Source organism: Lontra canadensis, unplaced genomic scaffold (genome assembly GCF_010015895.1).
Source record: "Lontra canadensis isolate GAN:19392208 unplaced genomic scaffold, GSC_riverotter_1.0 scaffold30, whole genome shotgun sequence".
Classification (NCBI taxonomy): domain Eukaryota; kingdom Metazoa; phylum Chordata; class Mammalia; order Carnivora; family Mustelidae; genus Lontra; species Lontra canadensis.
The window spans coordinates 15,623,779-15,650,283 of NW_022631024.1; the positions used below are offsets into that span (position 1 = coordinate 15,623,779).

The following is a 26,505-nucleotide window of genomic DNA, read 5'->3' on the forward strand; positions in this document are numbered from 1 at the left end:
GTTGGAGGGGGCTGGGCGTTAAAGGCACCCCCAGGGACCTCTGTGGCCCTGTCTCCTTGCAGCCTCCCCTGTGGTGAAGCCTCTGCCCAGTGTGGTCCGGGCACTGGTGGCAGAGGAGGTCCTGCTGCCTTGCGAGGCTTCGGGCATACCCCGGCCAAGCATCAGCTGGCAGAAGGAGGGGCTCAGCATCCCTGCAGGTGAGTCTGCTTGGCACCAGCAAGGGAAGAACAGTCTGGGCCTGGGATCCTCCCGCTTGCCCCGGGCAGGGTGGGGGTAGTGGGCGGGGTGGGGGGGGGCTCTGTAGACCTGCTGGAAGGTCCCAGAAAGCCCATGTGTCTTCTTCACACCCTGCCCAACCGTCTCTGTTCACCAGCCAGAGCGTGACACTCTATCTGAACATCCGTGGCGGAGTTGGGAAGCTGGGGAGGGGGCAGCCTACCTGGGCTCTGGGGCTCTAGGGTCTCTGCCCCCACCCTTGCTGCTGGTCAAACAGAATGGCCAAGTGGCCCTCCTGCCCCTCCTTGGTGGTCCTGCCGCCCCAGCCACCAGCCCCCGGTTTCCCCCCCGCAAATCCAGGAGCGAGTACCCAGGTCCTGCCCACTGGAGAGCTGCGGATTACCCACGCCAGCCCAGAGGATGCCGGGAACTATTTTTGCCTTGCCCAGAACAGCGTGGGCAGCGCCGTGGGGAAAACACGGCTGGTGGTGCAAGGTGGGCCCAGGGATGGGGGCTGAGGCAGACCTCAACGAGCCAGGGGCTCTGGCATCCCTGCATCCTTCCCTATCCCAGCGTGGCTTGTATTCCAGAAGGAACAAAGGGAAAAGCATCTTCTCCCATTTTGTGCCTGAGGTCCACCTTTAGACAGTAACTCGGGCTCCTCTGCCTCCTGTGACCCTTCATGAGACAGCGGTCTGGTCATCCCTCCTTCATTTTGGCTTTCCAGTAACAAAAGCTGTTTCCGTCCCTTTAGCCATTGTGTGTGTATTGGGATTACACTCTCATGGCTTCACCAGACTCAACAGTCCCCAAATTGTCCAGACCGTGGGCAATGGCCTGTAACAGAGCTGGGAGGCAGCCGATAGGGGTGGAGGAAGGGGCAAGGGGGATGCCAATGGCCAAGGGCGCTGGAGCCAGGGCAGCCCACCCTAGCTGAGCCCCCATCTCTGAGCAGCCCTCCCTCTCCCCACAGTCCCGCCCGTGATCGAGACCGGCCTCCCTGACCTGTCCACCACCGAAGGCTCCCACGCCCTCTTGCCCTGCGCGGCCAGTGGCAGTCCTGAGCCCAGCATCACCTGGGAGAAAGATGGCCAGCCCGTGTCCGGAGCAGAGGGGAAGTTCACCATCCAGCCTTCTGGGGAGCTGCTGGTGAAGGACCTGGAGGTGAGCCTCTGACCCCGTGTGGAATAATAGGGACAACAGGAGCAGAAAACCTCTGCTGAGCATCCCCCGACCCCGTTTGCCATGCTCTGTGCTGAGCGCTATGCAGCTTTTAATCCTAGGAAGCTGGGGAAAAGGGGATGATAATCCCCCAAGTCCAGATGAAGAAACCGAGGTTCATTGTGTATCCAGTTTTCCCAAGGCACGCTGTTGCCCAGGCGCAGAACCGAGATTTGAACCTGGACTTCCGTGGCTAATTCCTAAGGGAGGGAAGGAGCCCTGGACAGGACAGGGGACGGGGCAGGGGATGACTTTGTGTCCCCAGACTGTGCCTGGTTTTCTCCAACCTGCTCTTGTTGACCTGAGCCCGGGATGTGGGTGCAAGCCCCACTCCCCCTTCCCCAACAGCTCTTAGATTCTGTCGTCACAGACGCGCCTCTGTCCAGATGGATGGGTGGTGGCTCGGTGGGTGCACCTGCTGCCAGGGGGAGGGGAGTGTCGCAGAGTCCTTGGACCGTGGTGTACGGAGAGCTGGATAGCACAGCAGTGAGGGCACCAGCCCTGCTCCAATGCCCCACGGAATGTCTCAGAGCCTGGCTGAGCATTCTCTGCAAAAGGCACCCTACTCGGGGCCTGTCCCAGCGGTGATGGGACCAGGGATGAGCTGGTGTGGGGGAGGTCCCGAACAGGGTCTCTGGCATGTTGTGGATGTTGTTATCAGGGCTTGGATGGTTAGAAAGGCTGCTGGGGCGAGGCGCCAGGGAGCAGCGGGGAAGCAGAGCCATTTACTGGCTGCATGACCTTGAGCGAGCCCCTTCACCTCTCTGGGCTGCATGCTCCAAGGGAACCTGCGGCAGAAGGGGTTCCTAGGAGCTGGGGGTGGGGGCAGCACTCAGGCTGACCCCTCCTCTGCCCTCAGAGCCAGGACGCTGGGACTTACACCTGTGTGGCCGAGAACGCCGTGGGCCGCGCCCGCCGCCGCGTGCACCTCAGCATCCTGACACTGCCGGCCTTCACCACCCTGCCTGGGGACCGGAGCCTGCGCCTCGGGGACAGGCTGTGGCTTCGCTGTGCGGCCCGGGGCAGCCCAACCCCCCCGCATCGGCTGGACCATCAACAACCGGCCGGTCACGGGTCTGGGCCTCCTGGGAGCGGGGGGGATGGGGGCCCCGGGACCCCAGGGGAAGGGCAGACTGGCAGAGAGACTCAGCATCATGGAGAGGAAGAGGGTGTCTCCAGCCTTGGCCCTGTGCAGGGGGGAGCAGAGCAAACACACGTGTGGCCCTATGTGACAGGTCCTATGTCAGACCTGGCAAGAAGCCCCCTGTGAGAAAGACTCCACCCCGAGACCTCAGGGCCAGGAGGGGGCTTGTGTTACAACCCAGCACAGTGGGCCCCTGGCAAACCCCTTTCCTGGTGGTGGGCAGGGGAGGTTCTGTCCCAGCTGATGTTTAGAGAGGCACAGGGCCCATACAGTATACAGAGTATACAGTAGGTGCTCAATAAATGTCTGCTGAAGTGATGAATTGCTAAGTCCCCTCCCTGGCAAAGTGATATTTTCAGACGCTCCTGAACTGGAGTCCAGGTGCTATGAAACATGCTTGGGAGCTCACCTTGTGTACCCGTGAGGAAGGCTGTGACCAGACCCCACTGCCTCCAGGGGAGGGAGTTTGGGGGAGTGATTCAGCCTCTCTGAGCCCAGATTCTTCATCTCGAGATGGAGATAACAGGGGTGCTGAGGGCGAACTGGTTTAAGGCAGGATGCGCCTGTTAATAGGCCCCCAAAGACCTACCCTCACCCGTGCCACCAGCTCACGGTGTGGCCTCAAAAATGCTAGAAGCCTGGTTCTTCCAGCATGTCCCCTCCCATGGCCTGTGCCCGCCGTGAGTGGGTCTGACGTAGTCAAGCTCCCACCGTTGGGAAGAGACACCCGTTTTCATGTCTTTGCCAAACACCTGCTGGTACCCCGGCCTGAGTGAAGGATTCAGGGCAGGAGGGGCCCCTGGTACCCTGGACTCAGAACCCTCCGGGGCATCTCTTTTTCTACCAGAGGGGGTGTCTGAGCAGGACGGGGGCAGCACACTGCAGCGGGTGGCCGTCACCAGAGAGGACAGCGGGACCTACGTCTGCTGGGCCGAGAACAGAGTGGGCCGCGTGCAGGCGGTCAGCTTTGTCCACGTGAAGGGTAGGGCGTGAGCCTGGTGGCCTCTCCTGGGACCTCTGCTGAACCTGATCTGTTGGTTTTCCTAAGAAATAGATGTCCTCCCCTCTGAACTAGTAACCACCCTAAAAAAATACGTAAATAAGTAAATAAAATCTTTAAAAAAAAAAAAAAAAGAAAAAGGTTTGCATGAAGCAAGGATCAGGGATGTCTTAGTGTTGCTGTGTCCAAACAAGGTGTCCTAATGGTTATGTAGTCTTTGTTTCCCAACGTCCCTGGCAGGTACTCTGCAGCTGGGACAATCCATCCATTACAGCAAGTACACGACACTCATTACTATGCCTTCCTTCCTCTGCCAGTCTCAGGCATCACTAATCAATCACAGCAGTCTCAGGCATCACTAATCAATCACAGCAGTATCCTCACTCCATTTCAAATCAGGGTTCCCAGAAATCCGTTTCACTTCACCCATGACACATTCCTCATGCGTTGACTATTCACAGTCATGCTGGGCCAAGCAGGAGTTTCCAGGGATGGGTTTATGGGAGAAGCTGAGCCAGAGGGAACCTCTTTTCTGATACCTAGTCTGATGTCACCTTGCAGAAGCCCCCGTGTTGCAAGGGGAGGCCTTCTCCTACATGGTAGAGCCTGTGGGGAGCAGCGTCCGCCTTGACTGTGTGGTCCGTGGTGCCCCAGCGCCTGACATCCGCTGGATCAAAGACAGCCTCCCGCTCCGGGGCAGCCGGCTCCACTATTGGCTGCAGAACGGCTCACTGACCATCCGCAGGACGGAGGCAAGGCGGGACCCCATGCCTTGTGGTGGGGAAAACCTACAGCATTTTCTGATGGCTTCAGAGGGTTCATCAGGTTATCACGGTCCCCTATAGTCTACAAAGCACCTTCCCGCCCATGACCCAGATTCTTCCCACCACTAACCCAAGTGACCTCCAGCCAGGGACTTTTCTCTGTGCCTCAGTCACCCTAGCCATTCCGTGGGGCTAATCGTTGTTTCTAACTCATAGGTGTAAAGTAAAAAATCAGTGAGATGACCCATGCCGGGAATTTAGGCGTGACTGGCTCCTGGGTAATACCGCTAAATGCCCAGAGTAGACAAGTAAGAGAGCCCCATTTTACAGAAGGAGACACTGAGGCTCAGAGAGGCCCATGACCAGGAGGTGCCCAAGGCAGGACCTCATCCCAGCTCTCCTGACTCCTGCTCTAGGCTGTTTCCAAAGCCTTGAGCCCCGGGGAAGCCTCATTCACCTTCCCTTCTGTGTCCCAAGTCTGAGTGGTCACGCAGACATCCACAGCCCCCTCCTGGCAGGCTCTTCTTAGGGGCCCTTGCTTTCCCCCTCTGTTACCCGAGTCTCTACCATGGCCAGCCACTGGTAGGTACGTTCGCTTTGACGAGCATGATTTCCTGTCCGATCTTAGCAGCCGCGATCCCCATTTTACCAATGGGTGGTGGTACATACTCATCTGGGGACGTGACGGTGTATTCATAATGAGTCCGGGACAGTCCCCAGTGGAGCCAATCTGGTCCCATCCTGATCTCACCCCCGATCTCACCTCTTACCCGCATGTTGGGCTGCCCCTGCAGTCCCTTGAGAGTGGCCTCCAGGATATCACCTTCTGGGCACAGAGGGTGGCCTCACGCTTCCCCCCACTCCCGCTCCTGGTGGCACTGCCGCCCAGAAGTGAATCTGAGCCGTGTCCTTCCTGGGCTTCCTCGCTGGCCGTGGTGGTGGGTTTCCTGTACAAAAAGCTCCCCTCTCACTAAACTGGGAAAACACCGCAAGCCATCTCCCCTCTGGAAGGCTCATGGCACACGCCCGCACAATAAAAGCCCCAAGAAATCCTGCAGCCAGAAGCGGGTTGTTGTCTGATTCAGTGTTTCCCAAACTTCCTTCTCCACGGAACGCTCTTTTCAAGGAATCCCTAGTAATGTGCCATAGAAGGAGACTTCATGGTACCTAGTTTGGAGGAGGGGGATCTGATTCATGCCTTTGCAGCGTGTGGCTCTGCTGAGGGCAACAAATCCATGCTCTCAGTCACCACTACCCCCGCGTTCCAGGCGTGAAAGGGGCCAGGATCTCTTTGGATGTCTGTTGACGGGTGGTCACAGAGGCTTTTCTGATGGACTCCACGAGCCCCTGGCTGGTTTATGCTCTAAGCTCCTCTGCTTAGATGTGTCCTGCTCCTGCGCCCTGCTGTCCCCCTCCTCCTGCTCTCCTGAACACCACGCCCCCCCCCACGCCCCCCTGCAGATAGACGACGCGGGCCAGTACCAGTGCATTGCAGAGAATGAGGTGGGCGCGACGGAGAAAGTGGTGATCCTCGTGCTGCAGAGTGAGTCTTGGTCTACCCCTCGCCTGGGCCCTGGGTAGGGGTGGTGCGAGGTGGGCACTTGGGTATAGAGTACCCTGCTGAGGCTGGGCTGGTGTGTCCCGGGCTGTCTGATCAGAATGGGGGGATGAGAGGCAGGGCCAGGGACTGGGAGTTCCCTGACAAATATTTAGCAAGAACACCCAGTTGAGGTCCCATGAAGTGGGACTTCCCAGTTCCCCAGTTACGGAATGGGAAGTGGGGTCTGGGCTAATGAAAATCTGGGCACCCAACAGCCAGGCCTGGGCGGGGGGCCCATTTATTTGAACTCACAACCATCCACAAGATCATAGTGACAGCTCCTGGATTTGCCAAGCAGCTGGTAGTTTACAGAGTACTGTCTGAGCCCCAGGGAAACCCTGTGAAATCGTCTTTATAGGCATTTTTACTAAAATATTTTATTGAAAATTAACACACCTAGGGAGAAGACATGTTACAAGGGTAGAGCTCAGTGAATTTCCTTTTTTGATCTTTTATTTATTTATTTACTTACTTACTTACTTAGAAAAAGAGAGAGAGAAAAGAGAGCACAAGCAGGGAGGGGCAGAGGGAGAGGGAGAGAGAGAATCTCAAGCAGGCTCCATGCCCAGCACAGAGCCTGACATGGGGCTTGATCTCATGACCCTGAGATCATGACCTGAGCTGAAATTAGAATCGGATTCTTAACTGGGGACTGAGCCGCCCAGGTGCCCCTCACTGAATTTTCATAATGTGAACCCACCAAGTTAACATGCCCCCAGAGCAAAAATAGAAAAATGGAAAACCACTGGCTCCCAGCCACTCCCATCATATCATGCTCCCTTTCCCATCAATGTCCCCTGCCCCAGGTGACCCCTGTCCAGAGTTTTGCCTTTTAAAAAAAGTCACCTTGGGGCGCCTGGGTGGCTCAGTGGTTAAAGCTTCTGCCTTCGGCTCAGGTCATGATCTCGGGGTCCTGGGATCGAGCCCCGCATCAGGCTCTCTGCTCGGCAGGGAGCCTGCCTCCTCCTCCTGTCTCTCTCTGCCTGCCTCTCTGCCTACTTGTGATCTGTCTCTCAAAAAAAAAAAAAATCTAAAAAAAAGTCATCTTGGGGGGCCTGGCTGACTCAGTTGGTGGAGCATTCTTGATCTTGGGGCCATGAGTTCAAGCCCTACGTTGGGCATAGAGATTACTTTTAAAAATACAGCTTCGTTAAGGTATATACCACAAAATTCACTCCTTCATACTTATTTTCCCTTAAAAAGGGAAGGAAATCTGATACCTGCTACAGCATGAACAAAAATAGAGGATGTCAAGTGAAATAAGGCAGTCACCAAAACACAAACAACGTATGATTCGGATTATTTGAGGTATCTAGAGTTGTCAGAGTCATAGAAAGGGAAGCAGAATTGGGAGGGACAATGGGGAGATGTGGTTGAATGGGTCTGGAGTTTCAGTTTTGCAAGACAAGAGCATCCCAGAGGGGCATGGCGGTCGCCCACCAGTGTGAATGCACTCCATGACTCGATACTACACTTCAGAGTGGTCAAGACAGTAGACTTTACATCATGTGTCTTTTACCACACTATTTACAAATTTTTTTTTAAGATTTTTATTTATTTATTTGACAGAGAGAGAGATCACAAGTAGACGGAGAGGCAGGCAGAGAGAGAGAGAGGGAAGTAGGCTCCCTGCTGAGCAGAGAGCCCGATGTGGGGCTCGATCCCAGGACCCTGAGATCATGACCTGAGCCGAAGGCAGCGGCTTAACCCACTGAGCCACCCAGGCGCCCTTACCACACTTTTTAAAAGGGAAAAAATTCACCCATTCTAAGACTGCAGTGAGCAGTTCTTGGTAAATTTATAGCATTGTCCATCTGCCCCCACGATCTGTTTCTGGGACGTTTCTTATCTCTCCGAGAAGGTCCCTCTGCCCGTCTGCTCGTGCCCCCCAGCGCCGGGCAACTGCCGATCTGTCTTCCGCCACTGCAAGCGTACCTTTCCAGAAACCTCATCTAAGTGGAATCCTGTGTAGTCTTCGGTTCTGAGTTCTTTCTCTCAACAATGTGTTCCAAGTTCATCCACATTATAGCACCTGTCCACGCTTCACTGCATTTTATTGCTGACCACTACCCATTCATTGGTTACTAGACATGGAGCTGGTTTCTGATTTGGGGCTGTTAGAAATAATGCGGCTATGAACGTCGCACTCAGTCTTTGTGCGGATGTGTGTCTCCTTTGTCCTGGGTAAGATTCCTAGGAGTCTATCAGGTATGGCTAACTTTTCAGGAAACCACCCAACTGGCTATACAGTTTTTGATTTTCTTCTAGGGGGTGGATAAGGCTTTGGGTTCGCTACGTTGTTGCCAACGTTTTTGTTGTCTCTCTTTTCTGTTCAGTCATCCCAGGGGTGCAAACTCTAATAAATAATGATATTGATCGTGTATACGTGTGTGTGTGTGTGTGTGTATGTCCCATTCATCGATCTTCTCTGGGTAAGTGTTTTTCAGATGTTTTGCTCATTTCACAATTGGGTTGTTTGTCTTATGAATGAGTTCTGGAGTTCTTTATGTCTTCCGGATACAAGTCCTTTATCAGATACGTGATTTACGGATATTTCCCTCCAATCTGTGGCTTGTCTCGGCATTTTCCTATTGGTGCCTTGGAAGAGCAAAAGCGTTAACATTTGACGAAGTCCAAATTTATCAACTTTGTATTTTACAGACTGTGTGCTTGGTATTGAATTAAAAAACAAAAACAAAAACAAAAAAACTTTGTCTAGCCTAAGGTCACCTTCTCTCCTATAAGGTTGATAGTTTTCGTTTTTACATGGAAGTCTATGATCCACTTGGAGTTAGTTTTTGTGTGAAATAAGGGTCTAAATTCCTTTCTCTTTCTCTTCTTTATATATTTTTTTGGCATATGGATATCCAATTGCTCTGTACCATTTATTTAGATCTTTGTTTCCTCAGGGATGTTTTATAGTTCTCAAGTCTTATCCCTCTTTTATTACATTGATTACTAAGTATTTTATTATTTTTGATGCTATTGTGGATGGAATTATTACTGGTTTGATTTTTGGATTTTACGTCACTAATATACAAAAATCCAATTAATTTTTGTATCTCGATCTTAGAAACCTTGTTAAATTTGTTTCTGAGCTCTGGTCATTTTTGCTAGATTCCTTAGGAACCTCTACACATAGGATTTTCTACACGTCACCTAGGAGTGGAGACAGTTTTACCTCTCCCTTGCCACTCTGGATACTTTTCGTTTCTTTGTATGGCCGCATTGTACTAGTCAGACCCTCCATGCAAGGGTGAGGAGAAGTGGGGAGAGCAGACAGCCTCACTTTTTCCCAGCTGTAGACACGGAGCACTCAGTCTTCCCCCACTGGGTATGATGACAGCTGCGGGGTTCTGCAGGTGCTTTTTGTCAGGTGGAGGAAGTTTTATTTTTCTTGTGGCTTGTTGGGAGTTTTTGTCATGGACTACAGGGGACTGGGTGGGAGGCTCTTGTTCCAGACAAGATGGCATTGTAGATGTGCTCCTCCCTCTTCGTCCTGCTACGTACCGCTGAACATCTTGGACTTTACAGAGAAGACAAACATTGACTCTGAGAGAAAAAAGAAGGATTGAGTAAGGATCTTGGGACCTGTGGAGTGACATGGCGGTGGATTCCCTCGTTTCTCTTTTTGACTCCTGTGTCCCGGGCCTGAGAAGCCAGCCACCTGCGACTCCCAAGGAGCCCTCACACACACGCACAGAGGGTCCCCACAAAAGCCTGCCTCTCTTGCGGAAGGGCCAGGAAAGGAGCAGCGTAGCAAGATGGGAAGCTTTCCGATAATGACCACCCTTGTCTAGCCAAACACCATGTAAAGAACCACAGCCCCGCCCCAAGCCCCATCAGTGAAGACCAAGTGGGTGGGGAACCTACACTTCCAGCCTTGCCCCCTGTTCCGAGCACCCCTGTACCCCTTCTGGGGGGGGGTGGCATCAGATGAAGCCAAGTGAGGGGCAATAATGAGTGTTCCCCCCCCACCCTAGCCAGAGTGACGTCAGTGGAGAGAATTGGGAACCCTGAACTCCCAGGCTTGCCCGGGGAGTAGTGGAGCGCCCCTCGTGTTCTGGGGTGCCCCCGGAGGCCAGCTAGGGAGGCTGGATGTCTTCCCTCACTTGCCAGCAATGAGGCAGCGCCTCCTTTCCCTTGGCCGCAGCAGAGGAAGCCTGCTAGCAAATAAGAACCAGAGGCTTGTGCTTGGACTGTTGAGGATGCAGCTGAAACTCTCTCGTCTTCTCAATAACAAGGAAACTCTCAGCCTGAACGGGAAGAGCGGGTCCACAGACAGTGACACACGTTGGAATACTCTGACACAGATCTTAAAACGAGCATCGTTAAGAACGCCTGGCTGAGCAATTAGAAACGTGCTTGAAACACGACAGCACGCTAGGAGCTATGAAGAACCGAAGGAAGTTGTAGGACTTCATTGATAATAAAAGGAAAAGCTCAGTGGGCAGGTGGAACGGCTGCATGAAGAGGACAGAGGAAGGAACTGGTGGTTTTGAAGATGTGACAATAGAAATTACTTCGTCTGAACAGAGGAAACAGACTTGAAGTAAACAAGGAGCAGAGCAGCAGAAATGTGTGGGAGGTGGAGATCTGACAGGCGGACGTCAGAGTCCCGGAGGAAAAGGAGCCAAGAGTGAGAAGCATTAAAGAAATGAGAGCTGGAATTTTGCAAAATTGCATTAAAGGCATAAGCCTACAGATTCAAGAAGCTGAGCAAAACTCAGACAGGATAAACCCGAGGAAATTCTGCACGGGACACATCACTGTCCGACTTGCTGAAAATTAAGGCCGAAGAAACTAAGGCTCCACCCCCCATCCATGCGTCTGCATGTGGCCGTGGGGTGACTCAGAGTTCAGGCAGTTTTGGAGTGGCCTTGGCTTTGACTCTTCCTGTCCACCCCCAGCCACCCCCCAGATCCCTACACGGGTGCGCACGGCCTGCGGAAGCCAGAGATGTGCGGAGAGCTGCTCTGGCCTTTCCAGGGCTCCCTCATTTCCAGGCTCTTCTCATTAAGCTTCCAGCTGGCCCCCTGGTTTCCTTAGACCAACAGAGGTGCCAGGTCCCATCTGCTTCCTGCCGGATCTGCCCCCCTCCCATCCCCTGACAACATCCTGGTCTCTCAGAATATACCTGCCTCCTCACCTGCCAATCAAGCCGGTCCCTTGGGATCGCAAGAGCTGGGGGTTTCGCAGCCAGCCCCGCCCCAGCAAAACCACTAGGATGACCACGGTGGAGTGGGGTGGGAGATGGGAGCAGCCCCAGGCCACACACCTCCACCATTCTTGCCCCAAGTTCTAGAAGTTTCTCACGGGTAAATGATGCTCAATTTGTTGTTTGCCTTTCCTGGACTTCTAGAGCCCTGAAATAGTTGGTTTGGCTAGTTTTGTTAAGTTTTATACTTGGTTTTTGGGGGAGCGGACTTGTTGGCCCTTTCACACAGCAATGGCCGGCATCTTGCTCCTGCTTTTTTCTGACATTTGTTTCAATGAAACCCTATCGTATGTGCTCTTGTGCCGGGCTTCCTGGGCACGACACTGTGTGTGAGATCGCTCGTGGAAGGCCTTCCTCCATCCTCGGTGCCACGGTTTGCCTGTTGCCCGGCACTTCCAGGCAGTTAGGAACAGCACTGCTTCCGCATTCCAACACACGCCTCTGGTGGACACGCATCCACATTTCTGTCAGGGTATGGACCCAGGAGAGGCTGGGACACACAGCGGGCATACGTTCCGCTTCGGGAGACCCTGACTGTAGTAGGCTGATCTGTGGCTCCCAATGATATGACTGTGTCCTCGTCCCCGGGACCTGTGAGTGTGATCTTACTTGGCAAAAGGATCTTTGCAGACATGATTAAGTTAAGGAAATTGATGAGGAAGTGATCTGGGGTTGTCTTGGTGGGCCCTAAATGCTATCATGAGTGCTTTTGGAAGAGAGAGGTGTATATTTCTTATATACGGAGGAGAAGAGGAGGAGAACGAGATGGAAGAGGAGGAAAAGGAGAAGACGAGGGACACAGCCTCAAGCCGGGGAACTCTAGAAGCCACCAGAAGCGGGACGAGGCAAGAAGCAGGTTCTGCCCTGCAGCCTCTGGAGGAAGCAGACATTACCCCGTGAAACAGCTGGTTTGGGACTCCTGGCCTCCAGAGCTGTAAGAGAGCAGACTGTTGCTGTTCTAAGCCTCAGCCGGTCCTTCTCCGCGGGGCTGTGCCCGCTTGCTTCCGTGCCCTCGGTGTGTACGAGTTCGCCTTACCCCGCCCTCACCAGCGCTGGCATGTGCTGCCTTTTCCTTGCAGCTGGAGGGTCTGCGGGAGCGAGTGGACAGGGATTCCCATCTTTCAGATGAGGAGACGGAGGGTCAGGGAGCCACTTGGTGAGTCTCACCCACAGCAGGGGACAGGGCCCTCCCGCCTGTCTCCCCTCTGGCACCAAGTAGAGGCACCACGTTGAAAACGCTCCTATGATAGACCCAAACAGTGGACCACCAAATATGTGCTAGAAACGAGGATGTCATGGCCCGGAAAGGCACTTAGGGTCTGTTGTGGGCTGAGAAAGGAAGCAAGCAAGCAGCTATGAGCAGTGCGGTCATGCTCTGGGAAACAGTGTCTCGAAGGAGATGCTGTCAGATGATGTGATGATCACTTGTGATTCTATTAACCCCTTTCTACCTCCGAAACACGTACAAATAACAAAACGTTCCCTGAAGCTGCCCCGGGCCTCCCACAGGTGCCCCGGTGTTCCGGGTGGAGCCCCAGGACGTGACCGCGAGAGCCGGGGAAGATGTGGCCCTGCAGTGCCAGGCCTCGGGAGAGCCGGTGCCCACGGTGGAGTGGCTGCGAGCGGGCCAGCCCTTGCGGGCCAGCCGGCGGCTCCGGACCCTGCCCGACGGGAGCCTGTGGCTGCAGCGCGTGGAGGCCCGGGACGCGGGCACCTACGAGTGTGTCGCTCACAACCTCCTGGGTTCCGCCACGGCCCGGGCGGTCCTGGCCGTCAGAGGTACGGGGTGTCCCCACTCAGACCACGGGGGACAGAGGCGGGATATCCTGGTCAGTGGGGATGTGTGTGTAGTTTATGGTGGACATGCCGCCCCCCACCCCCCGCCCTGCCACCTACCGGAATCTTCTCTTTGCTTAAAGTCACAAACTTGGGAGGAACCAGCTGGCAGGGACTGACGGGTCATCTTCCTTACCCTGCCCTTTACGGTTGGGGAAACTGAGGCTCCAAGAGCCCGAGGCCTGGCTGTTCATACTGGATGGGAACCCTGGCCATTCATGCTCACCGGGCACAGACGTGGGTCCTCTTTTGGGGGATGTTCCTCGATTCTGTGAAGTAGGCAGAATGAGACCAGGATGTCCAGTGTGTCCCCTTTGGGGGTCGCTGTGTAATGTCTGAATTCGGCCATGGTAGGGGGGCGGTGATGGATGCTGCTGGATCTGGCATTAGAGACACTGGCCATACTGTTCAGCTCCCAATGCCTCAGGTCAGGTCAGACTTCAAAACCGGGAAAAGGACTGTCCTGAGAAACCACAGCAAAATGACTTCAGACTGCACAATGGAAAGTCTCCGAATATTCCTTCTGAACGTATTTCTCTGTCTCTATAGCAAATACTCCCTACGCATTTCTGTACACAGCCACGGCAGCCGTCACTCATCTGTCACCGCATCCACCATCAGGTTACTTCTCCATGTCTCTGTAGGACACCTTCAGAGTTGGGTCCCCGTCCTTCTCCTCTCCTGTTTGGAAGACCCAACCCCAGACCACAGAGCCCTGCATGTGGTTTCTGGATGGATCTCCCAGGGCTTCCCCAGCAAAGTACAACAGCCTGGAGTACTTCCACTACTCAGTTCTGGAGGCCAGAAATCTTAAGATTGAGGAAAAGCAGGGTCGGTCCCCTCTGAGATCTGTGATGAAGAGTCTGTCCCACGCCCTGACCCAGCTTCTAACGGTTTGCTGGCAAACTCCGGTGTTCCTTGGCTTATAAAAGCATTGCCCCATCATCCAAATCTCTACCTGCAAGTTCCCATGGCATTTCCCCCTGGAGACATGCCCGTCTCTAGATTTCCCCTTCACGTAAGGACCCAATTATTAAATTAGTTAGGGCCTACCCTAATGACCTTATGTTAACTCAATCCCCTCTGCATAGACCCTGTCTTCAAATAAGGTCACAGCCTCAGGTCTGGGGATTAGGATTCCCACCCATCTTTTTCAGGGCACATCATTTCATTCAGAACAACCTCACTTTCTAAATGGAAATAGCTGTGTTGACAGTCTCCCATATGCTAATTATAGAAAGGCCAGATAAGTTAGAAACAAATCTACAAAGAAGAAATGAATTATCAACTTTCTCACCTCCTTCAATGACCAGGGAGAGCCATCTCTGACCATTACTTGGGGTATATCCCTCCACGCTTTTTTCCCTGAACGTAAAGAGATGTGCTTTATCCTTCTAATAAATGAGGTCAAATTTATAGGTTGTCCTACAACCTACCTGTTTGGACAATATCCCGTGACAGTAAGCCCGGCCTACATCTTCTCAGTTGTTTCTTATCCCAAAGGGATGCTTTCCTAACTTGATTGCTGTTTTCTTTGTTAAATAAGCAACATTTTAGGGTTCTGTTTTGCTTTGTTTTCCAGTTTTCACTCCAAAAAGCACACTGTGGTGGGCATCTTTGTATGCTCGCCTGAGCATGTCTATGGGATAAGTCCCTCCCATGGAGCATGGCTAGGTAAAAGGTGTTCAGGGAGGGGTCTGGAGGTTCCCTCACCACCAACACTGTCTTCTCTTCCTCGTTCCCCATCAGCCTGGGGGGGGCCCTCCCGGCCTCAATGGGGGCAAAGGGCTGCTGAGTCACCCCATGTCTGAGAAAGTTGATGGTGGCTCGTCGTCCCCAGCCTCCGGTCTCTTGTCCGCTTTGAAAGATGCCAGGCCATGCTGCTGTCCTCTTCTCTGCACCCGACTTCCTCCTCTTGCCCTTATTAAGAGCCCAGGGGCAGTCCGCGGCCTGTTCCGCTGTCTCTCCCATAAACCCCAGAGCTGCGGATATGGACGAGAGACATCCCAGATGGGCATCAGATCGCCTCAAACCCCAGCTCTGGGCTGCAGGAAATGGCACTGCTTCCTGGAATCCAAAGTGAAACAGGCCCCCTGATTTGCCCATTGAGGATCCTGGCAGTCGAGTGTTTTATGTTATTTTTCGACAGATCATGGGCAATTAGTTGTTAATTTCCCCAGAGAGCCAGCAAGCGAAGAGGCAAACTAGCCTCTATCTCACGCCCCCCCACGCCCCCCCAAATACCATCTGTGCCGAGGAGACAGCTGGCCCATTAGCCAGAGGAAGCAGCCTCTGGTGAGTGCCGGAGAGAGCACCTGCTTGCAGACCGCCCGGCTGCCGTTGGAAATCCAGCGGCTGGAGCTAGGGCCACGGACGGGATGAAGGATGCTCAGGTGGCAGCATTCAGGTCTTGGCCTGATGCCCCGGCCCAGGGGAGCCTGCCAGCCCCTCCATCACAAGCTCCCGGCATTTTAGAACCCAACAGGTCTTTGGCACATCTGTGGTCCTACCTCCTCACTGTATAGAGAACCCAACTCAAGGGTGTCTTGGGGGCCTGACTTGTCCAGATTTCCAGGAAGGTGACAGCAGAGCCAGAATTAGAAGCCAGCACCATCCCAGGGCAGGGCACCTCTCAAAAGCTTCCCCACCTCTTCTCTCTCAGAGCCAGAATCCCCTGGGCAGTGAGTCCATCACTCACGAGCTCTGTCGCTTGGGGCAGGTCACTTGCACGTGCTGAGCCTCCGTTCCTCCTCCCTGAAGCGGGTAACAGTACGGGCTTACTCCCATAATGTCCTGTCCTCCACCTCCTCCCAGGGGAGCCCCGCGGGAGCCAAGGCAGCATGTCCGGGGTGATCAATGGCCAGGAATTTAGCAGAGCCATTCTCAACACCAGCGTGCGAAAGGAGGAAGGCTCCGGGGCCACCACCATCCACAGCAGCATCAGCCACGTCCCTGCGAGTGTGGGTAAGTGGGGGGCAGAGCCGCGCCTGCACCTGCGTCCTGAGGCCGGCTCAGGGCCCGATGGCTAGAGGAAACCGGCCTACCCCTAAGACCCGAGTCCGAGCCAGAGTGGATTTAGGTACAGGCCACTTCCTACCCGCCCCCCAAGTACCTCCCAACAGAACAAAATAAGAATCAGACCAAGACAGTGTGACATCACCAGGATACATGAATGCAGTCAGATAATAATTTTTGAGATCACCGATGGCCAAGTGAGGATCCCCCACCCACTCACTGTTAAGAGCCAATAGAAAAAGAAGGATGGGGCGCCTGGGTGGCTCAGTGGGTTAAAGCCACTGCCTTTGGCTCAGGTCATGATCCCAGGGTCCTCTGCTCGGCGGGGAGCCTGCTTCCTTCTCTCCCTCTTCCTGCCTCTCTGCCTACTTGTGATCTCTCTGTCTGTCAAATAAATAAATAAATAATCTTTTAAAAAAAGAAAAAGAAAAAGAAGGATGAGGGGATATGCCCCCTGGAGGGGGCAGAAAGGGAGAAATGAGGCCAATAAAATTAGCTCGAAGGCCCAGAGCACCGGGGAATGTCCACTCTCAAACAGATTCATCCTTGTGTGCCCTAGCAGATGGAATGTTCTGGAGTGATGTTGCAGACCCTGCTGACTAGCCCTTCGCAGGGCACCCTGAGGATCCGGAGCAGGGAGAGGGCAGTGCGGACTGGGTCTTTGCCCAAGCGGCTCCTCCAGAGCTGCCCTTGACCGCAGGCCTGTGTGAACAGCGTGGGGTCAGGGAGCTCTGGCCGGGGGTCACTCCAGGCTGGCTGTGAGCAGAGAGTGAGTGAAGTGAGAGGCTGCCCAGATGGGGCTGCTACTTCCAGCTGCCCTTGGAGAAGCAGCTGGCCCCAAGCCAGGTGGGCCAGCCTCCATGTGCTGGAAACAGGCTCTGCTGGCCACAAGCCCGGGTCCTCCAGACCACTCTTCCGGGGCTCCACGGAGAAGCTCCACCCTCCCTGGCCCCAAGCGAGTGGGGTTTCTGCATCCCCAGACTGAGGTGCCCCCTGCCCTGTGAGGAGGGCTGGGCTTCCCGTGAAGGTCGGGGAATCCGTGTCCAGAGCAACTTCTTGGCCCTGTTTACAAAGTCAATGGCTGTCCTCTCCCAGGCTCTTCTGGAAGGCATCTGTAAGTTAGGAGACCTGATTTCCAGCCCGGTCCAGCCCTGTGTCCCAGGCTCGGTGGTGACCCAGTCACCCTTAGGATTCCTTGAACTGAGCTGAGTATCGACAAGTTAGCTGGCCGTCTGTGTATACCCGTATTCTGCTCGTTTTCCCCACGTCTTCACAAACTGGGTATTTGCCTACACCCCTTCCCAGGTTCTAATCCAGTAACTGACTCAGGTGATCCCATGGCAGGGCCTGGGCAGGGAGGGAAGGGGCTGAGCCCTCCCGGAGCAATAGGGAGCTACAGAGGGACCTTGAGCAGGAGAGTGGCGGCCCTGAGGACCCAGCCCTGACCCAGCCTCCATGCCCGCCCTGTGCAGGTCCTCTAATGCGGGCCCTCGTGGTCACCATCGCCCCCATCTACTGGGCCCTGGCTGGAGAGAGTGGGGATGCCCTGAACGGCCACTCTCTGACAGGCGGCAGCTTCCTGCAGAAGTCACATGTGGAGTTTGCCACAGGTGAGGGGGGGGCGGGCTGGTCTCCTCCCAGGTAGGTTGGGTGGGGCTGAGGCCTCACCCCAGGGCCTCTCCCTCCCCATGGTGACTCCTGGCCCGGCGGGGATGCGTTGCAGGGGAGCTGCTCACCATGACCCAGGAGGCCTGGGGCCTGGATCCCGATGGCCTCCTGCTCCTCGATGTGGAGGTCAGTGGCGGCATCCCCGAGAGCCTGGCTGAAGCGGAACTTCAAGTACAGGTGGGGGCCGCCCGATGGGGCGGGGGTGTGCGGGGGAGAAGGCGGGGGAGAGGATGAGCCACCCCAAGCATCCCCTCCTGACACCCCAGGAGGAGCGGGGGTGTGGCTTGGCCTGGGCTTAGCCTGGTGGGCCCAGCCTCTCCAGTGTCTTCCCCATTTCATACACGAGAATGCCGGAGGGAGGTCATCCGCGCAAGGGTGCCCAGCTGGCTGGAGGAGGGGGAGAAAGGCCCCCCTTGAATGGAGGGCTGAGGGTCCTACCCCTTGGAAGCTGAAATCTGACCCTTATCTGTCTCCTTCTTCCCCCTCCTCCTCCCCCTCTTCCTCCTACTCTACCCCCTCTTCTCCCTCCCCCTGCTCCTCCCCTCCGCCCAGGACTTCGAGGAGAGCTATGTGCAGACGGGCCCAGGCCGTCTGTTTGTGGGCTCCACGCAGCACTTCCTGCGGGATGGCCTTCCCACGTTCCTGCGATGTAACCACAGCGTCCAGTACGAGGCTGCCCAGGGCCTCCAGCCCCCGCTGGTGCAGCACTTGAGGGCCTCGGCTATCAGCTCGGCCTTCGACCCCAAGGCCGAGGCCCTGCACTTCCAGCTTACCACAGTCCTGCAAGCTGGTGAGGCCCCCAGCCTTGGCCTCCACTCACCACTGCTCCCGCTAACCCCCCACCGGGGGCCCCAGATGCACCTGGCCAAAAGCCAAGGGGACGCCCCACCTCCTGCACTCACTGACCAGGCCAGGAACTCGGGACCGGGACAGCTCACCTCCTTATCCACTCACCTCCCGCGTGACCTGCTCCCGTCCAACCATCCATATGCCCAACAGTGGCTTTTCAGGCCGCTCCTGCTCAAACCCCCCAGAGCCTTTTCCCGGGTGCTATGGTGAAAGTCCAAGCCCCCCCCCCCCAGGCTGCTGTTCCAGACTCCAGACATATGCCACTGTCCTCAAAGGCCCCTGCAGCAGAGGCCCCACCCCGGCAGCCAGGAGCCACTGCTGGAGGCCTGGCCGCCCACGTGCGTTTGCGGTTCATACTCAGCCGGGGAGGCTAAGGCTACGCCTGGCACCGGTATCTGCGGTCCCGGCTTGTTCATAGCATGGAGCACGGGACTGTGGTAAGGGCACAGCTTTGGGGTCAGGCAGACCCTGGATCAAACCCAGCCACACCCATTTCCCAGCTGTGGCACCTCGGCGGCAATGCCCTGGCCCTCAGTGTTCCCACCTGTAAAGTGGACACTGTGTCACCTGCCTTGTAGGTACCAGGAGTACCAGTGTTTTCTCTGACACCCTCAGCTGACACCCAGCGATGACTTTCGCAAGCCTGCCGCCCTTACAGTGACCGCGGGCGTCTGGGCTCCCGTCTCCAGACCATGGCCTGCCCCCATCCCTGTGCTTGCCTCCGCCATCAGATGCTATCATGTACCCGTTCTGTGCATCCCCTCCCCCACTCACAGCCAGGGGCCACTTCCCTGCATCTGCCGGCTTATGGTCTGGCCAGCCCGCTGTGAGCCTCCCCCCTGCCGTGGCGTGACCCATAGCCAGTGCCTCCAGCAGGCCTGGGCTGGGAATGGGCTCTCAGACAGCTCCCCTCCTCCCCCTCCTCCCGCCTATCCCCCCTTCCTTGCCTCCCCCCTCTCCCTCCTCTGCCTCTCCCACCCTCCTCCTCTTTCCTCCCCCTCCTCCTCCAGGACTTTGAGCAGCACTTCAGTGCAGTTGGGGCCCAGCTGTCTCTATGGGTTCCCATCTGCGGACTCAGTCTGCTGCCACCCCTGTGCTTGCCTCCGCCATCAGATGCTATCACATACCCATTCTGCAGGTCCCCTCCCCCACTCACAGCCAGGGCCAGGGCCAGGTCCACTCCTCTGGATTCTCAGCAATGCGTGTTTGCACGCAGGGACGGCCCGTTTTGTGCTTTTCTGTAATGATCTCTCCTGTGTCTGCTGGCTTCTGGCCTGGCCAGCCTGCCATGAGCCCCCGTGGCATGACCCGCAGCCAGTGCCTCCTCCAGGCCTGGGCTGGGTGGGAATGGGCTCCCAGACGGGCTGGGCGTCAGCCGGGCTCAGAGCTGAGGGGGCATCGACCTGGCCAGGCTGGCAAGAGGGAGCTACGGCTGGGGCTGCTGTCTGTCCTGGGGCACCTTGGCCACCGTGGCCTGGCATCCTTAGGACCTGTCCCTTTGCCTCGTAGACGAGAATGAAGTCGGCTGTCCAGAGGGCTTTGAGCTGGATGCCCAGGGAGAGTTTTGTGTGGGTGAGTGCCTTCCCCCTCCCCTGGGGTGGACGAGGGAGGCCGCTCAGCCTGGGATGGACGCTGTGTCCTGTGGGTGCAGACCACCAGAGCTCTGTCCCCCCACCCTCCCCCCCCAGACAGGGACGAATGTTCGGAAGGCCCCACCCCCTGTTCTCACTCCTGCCACAATGCACCCGGTCGCTTCTCCTGCTCCTGTCCGCTGGGCTTTGCCCTGGCCAGGGATGACAGGAACTGCAGAGGTGAGCGGGCCCCGGGGCAGAAGCTCTCCCTTGAAGTTGGCCTGGGCATGCGCTGGGCTTTCCGTTCTGGAGCCACGACCCCAGCCAGGGGCACACGCCTCAGGACATGGCCTGTTCCTGACAGCACTGGCTGCGAGCCTGGGGATGGCAACACCCTGTTTCCATTGGGAATTTCCTGCTGCGCAGGCTGCAGATGGGAGAGGCTCTAGTGCCGGGGTGCTAGGGAGCCCCGGAGACATACACAGGGCCACCCCGTGCCCATGGCACGTGCACCTGCTGAGCCTGAACACGGCCTCGGGGCCTTTTCCACCACCCCACGGTCACTGCCCACCAACTGGGTTAGGAAGTGGGTGAACAGCCACCTGCCCCACTTGCTCTGTCTGCCCCCATCATAAGGTTTCTGGACGGCAAATCCAACCCTAGGACGCCGTCCAGATGCTGACCCTCCCCAGCGGCGTGCCTCTGCGCCCCCCAGCCAAGTCTCCACTGTGCTTTGAGCCGTGTGCCCACGAGGCATTGTCTGCAACCCCATGTCAGGGAACCCCCAGATCCAGGCCCGTGGGTCCCTGGGGGTGGGCTCTGTGTTTCTGGGGGAGGGGCGAGATGATGGAAAGAGCTAGCAGCAGGGGCGGGACCTTCTCACCAGGGGCTCCTGGGCCAGAGTGGGCCTGGGGGACGTGTGTTCACGTTGCCCCCGTTTGCCCTCCAGATGTGGATGAGTGTGCCTGGGATGCCCACCTTTGCCAGGAGGGACAGCGCTGCGTGAACCTCTTTGGGTCCTACCACTGCCTCCCTGACTGCAGGCCTGGCTTCCGGGTGGCCCCTCATGGGGCCGGCTGTGAAGGTGACAGGGGCAGGATGGGGGCTGTCCAGACTCCAGTGGTCCCAGGCTTTAGTAGAGGACGTACTGTAAGGAGCAGTGAGGCTGGGGAGAAAGCTGCAGCTGGCCAGGTCAGGGATGGCAAATACGCCGTGTCTGCCTCCCCTTCCCCAAGGTCCCCTCCCAGCCCCAACATGGCCTCTGAATCCTTCTCAACACAGCTTCTCCAGCGGCCACTAGGAATCGGATGCTGTTAGCCTTTAAGATTCTGCCCTGGATGGGTGACTTTCCTGCCCCAGCATTCTAGAGCTTTCTGATCTCAGGTCCTCGGGCTCTGAGGATAGGACCACCTAGTACAAGGCAAAGGGCAGGGGGACCTGGAACTCAGAAGAGGAGGTGACCCCAGGTGTCCCCTGCCTCCTGCTTTCCTCCCACCCTTGCTTCCTTGTTTTTCGTGAGCTCTTTCCCTGAACCAGGCTCCTACCGCCTTCCCGTGTGATGCGGGGTTTTCCCGAAAGGCCCATCCTGACCCCCTCACAGATAAGAAAACAAAGAATGAGAGAGGGACAGTCCCTTGCTCAAGGACCCAGAGACGTGGCAGAGCTCAGCCCAAAACCGGGACTCGGCCTCCAAAGCCCACCTTTTAAGCCCCTGCTTTCTTTTTGGACCCCAGAACCTTCTTACTCTCCAAAGCTGGCCTAATTGAGGCAGGTGGTTGCACACACTGACCTTCTACCCGGTGGCACTGAAGTGGGAGGAGGGGTCAGGGAGGAGGCCCAGAGGGGGAGAGGTGCACTGTGTCCGCTGTGGGCAGGGGAGAGGCTCGGCCCCACCTCTGTCCACACCCCTGCCTCCCCAGATGTGGACGAGTGTCTGGAACAGTCCGATGAGTGTCACATCAACCAAATCTGTGAGAACACCCCAGGCGGGCACCACTGCAGCTGTCCCCGGGGTTACCGGACCCAGAGCCCCGGCCTGCCCTGCTTAGGTACGGGGCCACTCAGCCCCTCGTTGGAGCCCGGGTCGGAACCCCCTGGCGCGTAGGCAGACAAGGGTGACAAGGGTGTTGTTGATTTCTGGGACCAAAACAATAGCTAACATTGATGGTGCGTTTTCCCCCTTCCATGTGCCCGGATCCGTGCTTTGCTGCTGTCTGGCTCCCCTGGGAGCCCAGGTCCCCTCCCCTGGGAGCCCAGGAAGAGGGGGAGGGTGGGCAGCAGTGGGTGGGTCTCCGAGAGGCTGAGCAGGGAGAATGGGCCTCCCCAGGAGGCTGAACTATCCGGGAACCTGGAAGGAGGCCCAGAGCGGGGGGCGTCGGGGCCTCCTTGAGCAGCAGAGGCTGGAGGCGGTGCGGGAGAAGGGAGGCTGGTGGGCAGGCCTGTATGCAGCGGGGGGAGGCTGCCGGATTCCGGGAAGGCTGGAGCCCAGGAAGGTGGCCACTGTCAGGTGGAGTGGCCGTGGCAAGCCCTCCGAGCCACGTCTGGCCCCTGCCTGGCCCTGTTCCTCTGCAGATATCAACGAATGCCTGCAGCTACCCCGGACCTGTGCCTTCCGGTGCCAAAATCTCCAGGGTGGCTACCGTTGCCTGTGCCCCCCGGGCCAGACCCTTCTCCGTGATGGCAAGACCTGCATCCCGCTAGAGCGCAGCGACCAAAACGTGACCACTCTCAGCCACCGGGGCCCCTTAGGGCCCTGGCTGCGGCCCCGTACCCCCCTCCCCAGGGGCTCCTCCCACGCCTGGGTCTCCCTCCGGCCGGGCTCCAGGGCCCCGAGCAGTCTGGGTAGGGCCTGGTGCCCCGCTGGCTTCATCCGGCAGAACGGGGTCTGCACAGGTAAGTCCAGGCCCCAGCCATCCCACTGGGGACACAGCCGCCACGTTAGCGTGGGCTCTGGGGCTGGGTTGATGGGCACCACACCCCGTGTTCAAAACCCTGGGACTCAGGGCAAGTGGGATGGGCGGTGCAGGCAGATGGATGGGCAGCGTGCTTCCAGGAGGGGGACAGAGGATTCTCTCAAACACTTGACTTCTGGACACTTGACCCACTTTTGAGAAACAACTCCTTTTGGTGTGCAGAGGTGAAGCAGTCAGGGAGGGAGGTTTGCAGGCAGGAAGGAGGAAGGAGGAAGGAGGAGGAAGGAGACGGTGAACAGGGACTGGTGGGGGTGGGGAGGCGGGGACGGTCCCCAGGCTCCTGTGGAGGCTGGCGCTGGGCAGCAGAAGCAAAGGGGAGGGTGGTGTGGAGGGCAGTGTCTCCACCTGCCCCCCCCTGCATCCCCACCCCCAAGCCTCCAGGAACAAGGGGCGGACGGGGCAGAGCACCACAGCATCCAATGACTCAGTGTGTGTCTCTGCCACCATCGCCCCCCCACCCCCCGCCTGGGCCAGACCTGGACGAGTGCCGGGTGAGGAGCCTGTGCCAGCACGCCTGCCGAAACACCGAGGGCAGCTACCAGTGCCTCTGCCCCGCTGGCTACCGCCTCCTTCCCAGCGGGAAAAACTGCCAGGGTGAGCGGCGCCCCTGCCAGTTCTGGGCGGGCCAGGACGGGGCTTCCTGGGAAGGGGAGGCTGTCTCCTGCTGCTTCTAAACCATCGCACATGTGGGTGGGGCAGGGAGAGAAGCTCAGAGCACCCCCAGGGGCCCACAGCCTGTCTGGAAGCCACATTCCGAAGCGGGAACTAAGAGGCTGAGTAGGCAGGCTCCGAAAGCAGCCCTGGAGGCAGATCGCAGCGCTGCTGTGTGTCCCTGAGCAGCTTACTTCACCTCTCTGAGCCTCTGCCTCCTAGTGAAATGGGGCTAACACAGTCCTCTCTGTAGGGGGCTGGATGAGACCTGGGAGGGCAGGCACAGAGATAGCATTCCAGTGAGGCAGCAGCTACTGGTCCCCTAACTCCCCAGCCAAGGCGCTCTCCCGATTGTCTGAATGTGCTCTGAGGTTGGGGCCAGCCATCCCACCCCCGGAAAGTGGGAATCAGCCTGCCTTGCCTGTCTCCATCCCTCACTCTCTGCCGGGAGGATCTGTGACTGTCCTATGAGAAGGGTGGGGCTTCCCCTGGGACAGACAAGGGTCATGGGCAGTCAGCACTCTGGGTCCGAGAGGGGCCCCCATCTCTTCCAGACCCTGCAGTCCAGCTCGAGGCTCCAGAGGTCCCCAGGGTGCCCACCTGGGGAGATTGGGGAGGTGCTCAGGGCCTGCCAGCTGGACTGTCCCAGATCAAAGTGGCTGGGTCTGAGGGGAGAGGGGCTGCCCACCTCACTGGCACTCTGAAGGCGTTTCTCTCCTGCCTCTCCCTGCTCCCACACCTTCTGTGGTTCCTGCCCCCGGGCCCGCCCACTAAGTCACACCTTTTTATTCCCCATCTCTTTGCCAACCTCCCCCCACCACCCTCCCCCGCCAGATATCAACGAGTGTGAGGAGGACGGCATCGAGTGTGGGCCCAGCCAGATGTGTTTTAACACCCGTGGCAGCTACCAGTGCGTGGACACGCCGTGTCCGGCCACCTACCGGCAAGGCTCCAGCCCAGGGTAAGGGCTGAGCTGGCTGGGGGTAAATCGGGGCACATGGCCTGCCTGGAGCTGGGCGCTTACGTTCTGGCTCCTGGACAGCTGGATCCTTCCTCCAGAAGGGCCATGTCTCAGGCAGGGGCCCTGCTAGGGCGGGGGGGGCGGTCAATGCTGCCAAAATTCCCGAACGGGACCTCTGTGCCCACAGGGCAGGGCGGCCCCATGAAGAGCCCCTCCTGCAGCCCCTCAGGGTGCAAGTTCATCCAGGCACCAGCGTTTAGTGCAATGATCCTGCGGCTGGAGCATAAGGACCTGGGGGCAGGGAGAGGCCAAAGGCCAGGGGGACTTGGAGACCTTCACGTGACACACATGGCTACACACAGAAAACCCTAGACACAGGGACACACACACACACACACCCACGTAACCCCAGGACCCCGACACACTGGCACACAAGCACAGAACACACCTCCTTCACACCACTCACTGCGGCTACACATCTGGTAAAGATGCACTTGCATGGGGACCTTGGCAGACACAAGCTGCAGTAGCAGCAGTCAGGGAAGGTGACTTGCCCTGGACTCTACCTACTGGGAGGCCCAGGCTGGGGGCCCTGGAGGGGCGTGGATGCCCTGGAAGGGCTAAGCAGGTGTCTTTGAGTCCTCCTCCCCCTGCAAACCCAGAGCAGGTGACTCGCTCTGAGGTGCCCTGCGAACCTGGAGGGTTCTGAATTGTGTTGTCCACCGGACTGGCCTGGGGGCGTGAGCTGGGAAAGTCCGATGGGATTATGAGACCCGCTTCCCACGGGAAGGGGCACGTCTCCAGATTCTTTGGGCCTCAGTTTGCTGATCTCTATCGTGGGCTAACAGTGGTGCTTGTAGAGAAGGCACTGGGGGCGAGGACTGTGGGGCTCGGGGCTGAGGGCCGGTTTATACCGCCGGCCACCGGAGTCGGTCCGTGTATCCCGCCCGCAGGACGTGTTTCCGGCGCTGCTCGCAGGACTGCAGCGCGGGCAGCCCCTCCACGCTGCTGTACAAGCTGCTGCCGCTGCCCCTGGGTGTGCGCGCCCACCACGACGTGGCCCGCCTCGCCGCCTTCTCCGAGGCCGGCGTCCCCGCCAACCGCACGGAGCTCAGCGTGCTCGAGCCCGACCCGCGCAGCCCCTTCGCACTGCGCCCGCTGCGCGCCGGCCAGGGCGCCGTCTACACCCGCCGCGCGCTCACCCGCGCCGGCCTCTACCGGCTGACGGTGCGCGCCGCGGCGCCGCGCCACCAAAGCGTCTTCGTCCTGCTCATCGCGGTGTCCCCTTATCCCTACTGAGGGGCGTGGTCGCCGGCAGCAGCTTTTGGACCAGTGACCTCCGAGGATGGGGGACAGGGAGGAGCAGGCCCAGCGCCCACCGCCCAGGTGGTCCTTGCTCTCGCCGCCACCCGGCTGTGGCAAGCGACGTCATCTCCCACCCCTGTGCGTCATCGGGCCTTTCGGCAAACAGGACCCGCTGCTCTGCAAAGGGGAGGATGTAACCTTGACCCCGGTATCGCGCGAACCCGACTCCTCCTACCCTCGCGGAGGTGGAGCTCAGCAGTCAGGAGTGTTAGGTTGCCCTTAGATGGTGAAGTCGTCGGGCTGGACTGCAGGGAATCCTGCTTGTCTGACCTGCTCCCCCAAGCCCCAGGGAGACCTGGCTGGGACACAGCACACCAGGAGGCCCCAGGGGGAGGGACAGACCCCCGGAGGGCCGCAGCGGCTATCCTCCGCCCACAGATGGCACTGTCACCCCGAGCCCCGTGTGTCCATATAATATAAAAATGTTTTCTTTCAACCAACTCGATTTCTTCGT

At 57.7% G+C, this 26,505-nt stretch overlaps 1 protein-coding gene across 1 annotated transcript in view; it reads left to right on the forward strand.

The window, feature by feature from the left end:
• The window catches only part of HMCN2 (hemicentin 2), a 144,705-nt gene extending 118,430 nt beyond the window's left edge, over positions 1 to 26,275 (forward strand). Inside the window, 21 exon segments of the mRNA XM_032866090.1 lie at positions 63 to 197; positions 577 to 711; positions 1,190 to 1,380; positions 2,297 to 2,470; positions 2,472 to 2,511; positions 3,429 to 3,563; positions 4,143 to 4,333; positions 5,807 to 5,888; positions 12,673 to 12,942; positions 15,814 to 15,963; positions 17,487 to 17,624; positions 17,738 to 17,859; positions 18,235 to 18,472; positions 20,041 to 20,103; positions 20,220 to 20,342; positions 21,052 to 21,186; positions 22,022 to 22,150; positions 22,674 to 22,994; positions 23,549 to 23,668; positions 24,560 to 24,686; positions 25,640 to 26,275. Coding sequence (XP_032721981.1) covers positions 63 to 197; positions 577 to 711; positions 1,190 to 1,380; positions 2,297 to 2,470; positions 2,472 to 2,511; positions 3,429 to 3,563; positions 4,143 to 4,333; positions 5,807 to 5,888; positions 12,673 to 12,942; positions 15,814 to 15,963; positions 17,487 to 17,624; positions 17,738 to 17,859; positions 18,235 to 18,472; positions 20,041 to 20,103; positions 20,220 to 20,342; positions 21,052 to 21,186; positions 22,022 to 22,150; positions 22,674 to 22,994; positions 23,549 to 23,668; positions 24,560 to 24,686; positions 25,640 to 25,985 — 3,365 coding nt within the window. The 3' untranslated portion in view covers positions 25,986 to 26,275.
• The last annotated feature ends 230 nt before the right edge of the window (positions 26,276 to 26,505 follow it).